At 29.5% G+C, this 5,621-nt stretch overlaps 1 protein-coding gene across 1 annotated transcript in view; it reads right to left on the bottom strand.

The window, feature by feature from the left end:
• The window catches only part of LOC106463023 (ATP-dependent RNA helicase DHX8-like), a 49,262-nt gene that overhangs the window by 17,653 nt on the left and 25,988 nt on the right, over window positions 1-5,621 (bottom strand). Inside the window, exons 14-19 of the mRNA XM_013922992.2 lie at window positions 5,336-5,517; window positions 2,820-3,014; window positions 1,864-2,049; window positions 1,525-1,611; window positions 631-754; window positions 279-460 (exon numbers count right to left, since the gene is read on the bottom strand). Coding sequence (XP_013778446.1) covers window positions 279-460; window positions 631-754; window positions 1,525-1,611; window positions 1,864-2,049; window positions 2,820-3,014; window positions 5,336-5,517 — 956 coding nt within the window. The remainder of the gene's footprint in view (window positions 1-278; window positions 461-630; window positions 755-1,524; window positions 1,612-1,863; window positions 2,050-2,819; window positions 3,015-5,335; window positions 5,518-5,621) is intronic.

Genomic DNA, 5,621 nt, shown 5'->3' with positions numbered 1-5,621 from the left:
AGAATTTACTTAACAAAACCTTTTCTAGTTGCTTTTGAAGTTAAACCAGCTATAACATATGAGTTTACCCTCAAATTGTACAGAAATGTTTTATATTTGCTAATTCAATTTAAATAAAATATTCCAAATATGGTAATATTTTTTGTAAAAAGCTTCAAATTACATTCCCAAATTTCACAATTCACTGCTGTAATTATATGGAGGTACTTGTTGTTGCAATACATACATAGACGTACTTGTTACTGGACTGTTATTACAAGTAATGATGTAAACAATACCTTTCTGGAACCTGGAGGAGCTGGATCAAAGATTCGGGTCTGCATCTCACTAGGCAGTGCTGAGTAGACAGGCAGAATGATCAACTCTGGAACTTGGGGTCCCAGAGACTTCATACGTTCATAAAGAATCTCACAAGCTGTGTCAATTTCTTCCTGACCCGTCAAAAACAGTAAGATGTCGCCTTAAATTAGAAAAAAAAATCATATTAACAGCAAATTTAAAAAAGCATGCAAAACGAAATGACAGAGCAATATCTTGCTATTATTAAAACAGCAACATAAAGCAGAAACATAGGACTAATGACCAAACTTGATGCATTAGTATAGCTTAACTTGTAAAAATCAAACTTACCAGGAGGTTCAGTGAGATGGATCTGTAAAACTGTAATTAACGAAGCATCCAAATAGTCCGTTTCAGGTTCTTTTGTGTATAAAATTTCCACTGGATATGTACGTCCAGGAATGGTAAAGATGGGCTATAAATCAATCAACATTTTTTTAAATTGTATCCATTAATTAGATTTTTAAACAAGCATTTAAGAACTGAAATTATTTATTCACATTTTAAAACAGTACACTGCAAAAAATTTACTACTAAAGTTGATTATTTTTAGATTTTAAAACTAAAATAAATTTTTGAAACTATACATAAATTTTACATTTCTTATGATAAAAAAGTATTTCTTATTCCAAACAATAAGTTGTACTGTGATTAAAATTTGCTGTAACCATTTACTTCATTCTACTTTTTACTTTAGCTACTTAAATCATTGACATTGTGTATTTCTATAATTATCCTGTTATAAAAGTTTTAAGGTTTGGTAACTTATCATTGAAATAAAAGATACTTAAATATCCAATCTATAATGTCTTACAATGTGAAATTTCCAAAATTTTATTGTAAGACACCATTTTGAAAAAAAACAAAAAAACATTAAAAATACTTCCCTTCTTCTTCTTGGAATTTCAATTTCTTTAATTGTTGATCAGAAAATTCCATTTTTATATATCCAGTCAGATTAAACTTGACTGATATTCATTAACAAATTTCATTTGGTACTTTATTTTGTTGAATGCATTAGTCATTACTTTTGGCTATAAATCATAAAAAGCATGGCAAAAACAGACAAAGATTTGTTGGTGCCCTTTTGCACCATAAAGGTTGTAAGAAAGAAATATTGTTGAATGAAACAAGTATTAAAGAGCCATCTTTACTTTACTTTTTCCTTTAAATGAAACTACTTACAGCTTCAAAGAAATACTGGGAAAACTTCACGGCATCCAAGGTAGCCGAAGTCACAATTAGTTTTAATTCTGGTCTCTTCTTGACAGCCTAAACAGAGTAATAAATAATAAAACAATATTTTAGTACCATTCAAATGCTGACTATATATATGATGATTTTAATGAGACATTTCTTGATTTTTAACATCCCTAAAATATCTAAAGGTTAATCACAAACTAATCAAATTAATTCTAAAATGTTTCTCATCTAAAATTTTTTAGAAAGTTTCTAATACATTTACATCATTTATGCTAAAAATATTTTTGTTACAGTGAAACTGACACATCAAACTAAGCTTACATTTTTCAGTAACCCAAAAAGAACGTCAGTATGAATAGTACGTTCATGGGCTTCGTCCAACATCATAACAGCATAACCCTTTAAATCGGGATCAATAAGACACTCTCGAAGCAACATGCCATCTGTCATGTACTTGATTAAAGTTTCAGGACTTGTGCAGTCTTCAAAACGAATGGTGTAGCCAACCTAGAAAATGTATTGAAAGTGAAGGTTTTATATTTACAACACAGATAAAAACATCAACTATATGTCTAGCAAATATACTTTTTGTCATAATAACATGAAGTTAAACCAAAAAACCTGAAACTGAATAAAATAATATGTGTCACGGCTTTTTTTTTTCATTTTCCACTACACTTAAAAAAAAACTAGAAAAACAGTTAAGTGACCCATTGTGTCACTTTATAGTTGAATCATGTATGTTTCAGATATGATGATATTTATGAATTATTGATTTTTATGAATGTATGTGCAGGAATGCCCAGTATGATACCACAATGGTAATGTTAGATTTTTTGACAATTTAAAATTCATAAAGAATTAAAAACCATTATGTAACTTTGTTATATACTACACACCTGCAAACTTCCCAACTATAAAAATCAGAAATAATAACATCAAAGATGTCAGTGGAAGCTGCAAGGGGGGTCCAGGTGCAAGAGAACCAACAAAATTAATTTACTACCTTTATGTAGCAAACAAAAAATAAACAAACATGATTATTTGAAGGCATGTGATCACAAAGAATTCTGATATAATAACTAAAAGTTTAGAAATTTACAATTCATATAAGGATGAAATGGGGCTATACGGCAACAGGTTGCAAAAAGGAAAATAATACCAGCTTTTAAACAACACATTTATGACTATCTTTAGAAGCTTGGAAATTGTAAAAGCAGGAAGGAGTAGTCTCCAAAATACACAACAATCAGTAGAGAAAATCTCAAAACACTCACTTCTTGTCCAAGCCTACAACCAAATTCCTCAGCAACACGTTTAGCCACTGACATAGCAGCAACACGCCTTGGCTGTGTACATCCAAGTTTTCCTCGGGTTGTAAATCCTGCTTCTGCAAGGTACTGAGTAATCTGTGTAGTTTTACCTGATCCTGTCTCCCCAATAACTATAAGGATTTGGTTTTCAGACACTGCCTGTAACATGATTACTTTGAATTAAAACATTTTAACTGACATTCTGAATAAAACTTTCTTTGTTCTTAAAAATTCAGCTAAGCACAGTTTTGAAGGTTTAATTGATGTTTATCACACCAGTTAGTTGTTGTCATATTTAATGTCAGAAAGGTATGTCTTCTAACTATGATAATTCAAATGATGACCACTGACCAGATATAACACCTGCAACAATTAAGAATATGGAATTGAAAATAATGTAATGACTTTTTTTTCTCTTAATATTAAGCTAATACTTTGAAATTACTTACCATGCAAGTGCTCCAGTGGCCAACATTATAAACTGCTTAATTTTAAAGAACATTTTTCAAACAATAACCCACCTTTTCCCAAGATATCAAGCATATTTGTATGGCAATATTTATTTTCATCCTTACAAAACATTTAGAGCGGGTAAGTGAATTATACTTCTAATAAGAGATTGTAATTTTCTTTTTAGTAATTAAATTATACATGTTGCCACAAAACATTAAATGTAAGTACATAATATACTCCTGATGGTAGCCAAAGGGTTAGCAAATAAAAACCTACAAAAAGATAAATTGGTTATACATTTGCCAAGAGTTTACTGAAGTAGTTGCTTCATTATTAAAACACAAAGACTTAGGTCAAATTCCAGTCACAGACATTAACCCTTTCCAGACCAGAGGGGTGTCATTGATAACCTTCTCACAGTGGAAAAACTTAACTAAACTGCATTAAACTTAGTACAAACTTATTAAATAGTATTGTATTTCAGCTTTAAAAAATCATATAATTTGATTAGGTATTTCTATAATGTTTTATAATGTGAAATTTCCAAAATTTTATTGTAAGACACCATTTTGAAAAAAAACAAAAACATTAAAAATACTTCCCTTCTTCTTCTTCTTGGCATTTCAATTTCTTTAATTGTTGATCAGAAAATTCCATTTTTATATATCCAGTCATTTGATACTTTATTTTGTTGAATGCATTAGTCATTACTTTTGGCTATAAATCATAAAAAGCATGGCAAAAACTGACAAAGATTTGTTGGTGACCTTTTGCAATGGTATCACCATTACCTTTGTCGGGCTAGATAACAATATATTTGTTTACAATAATGTTGTTTAATATCAATTTATATATCTAAAAATTCTTCAGTAAATAAGAGTTCTTATAATTTAAGTGCACTCTTCGAATACCAATAACATTTAATGAATGAAACCTAACTTAGCTTACCTGATGTCTTGTCAAAAAATAACACTTTTGTAGATTTCAAACAGATATAATTTAACGTGAAAACATATTTAGAAATAAAAAGAAACTATAAAAGAATTTCTTGATCTGTGGTTTATTCTTAAGTCTACTAAACTTCCCATTATATTCTGCTGCTATTTTCTGCTAAAGATCTGTCTAGTCATGAAACCATAAATTACTGTTCACACCATTTTATTTACTCTGCAGTTTACAATTTGCTCTATCGGACAGTATTTAAACTTTGCCTGTAGCTATTTTCAAATCTGTGCTTCATCAGTAATTATTCACACCACGTGCTATGATACAAAATAGTGATAACAAAAGACTGTACTAATAAAACCTCAAACAAAGGAAGATCATATGATAAACAATGCATGAATAATTATAATCTAAAGCAATGATACTTTCTCAGGAAACACAAGTCTGTGCTTTGGTATAGGGATAAAAAATTCTATAAAAAAATTTTGAAGTGTAACGTTTACACAGGAGATTTCTCAGAGCTGCACAGAAATGACTTTGAACAAAATAAAAAATATATTAATTCTAAAATATATTTGAGTTAAAAATTGTAGTAATAGAATCAAAATTATTATTTTTACTTAAAATTTGAAGTACAGGTATGCACTCGACACTGGTAGATGCTCTGTGGTCCTTCTAGGGTTAAGGTGAAACACCCGTACAAACAACTTGTTGTCAAAAAATAATTGATATGCATGTAAACATAGTGTTTGGTATGTATACATGTATATAATTATACTTAACTCTTAGAAAACTTCCAAATAGATAAAAGAATATTAGCATTAAATATATCAAGAGCTACATAAATTACTAAAATATAACAAATATTATCTGCACTTCCTAAAACAGGATAACATTTTCTTTTCAATTTTCTTAAAAGGAATAAAGAGAAAAAAATGAAGCATTAATTCACAATAATTTTGAATAAGGCATGGATAAGAAATACATAAACAATCAGCTCTCCAGGATCAAAACCTATCAACTTAAATACAAAAATATGGTTAAAAGTCAGGTTAGATGGTAAAACAAAAACATAAAATTACCTTAACTAGTTCATCTTTTAGCTTGTAGATAGGAAGACTCTGTCGCTGTTCCAAAATAGATAGCTGAGTTTTCTTTCCATAAGAGGCCTTAGCTCCACCTGTTATGTGTTTTTTCCACTCAGGCAGTTCTTGGCCTGACAAACCAATACCTCGCATGTTGGCCGCTAGAGTACGTCCTTCAGCTAAAGTATAAGAGAAAATAAATATTCTAACAAAAGACGCAGTAATAAATATCTAATTTTTAAAACATACATGTGACATCTATAATAAAACTAAGCATAAAATA

The sequence above is a fragment of the Limulus polyphemus genome, unplaced genomic scaffold (assembly GCF_000517525.1).
Source record: "Limulus polyphemus unplaced genomic scaffold, Limulus_polyphemus-2.1.2 Scaffold1304, whole genome shotgun sequence".
Lineage (NCBI taxonomy): Eukaryota > Metazoa > Arthropoda > Merostomata > Xiphosura > Limulidae > Limulus > Limulus polyphemus.
This window is presented reverse-complemented; position numbering and strand designations above follow the sequence as displayed.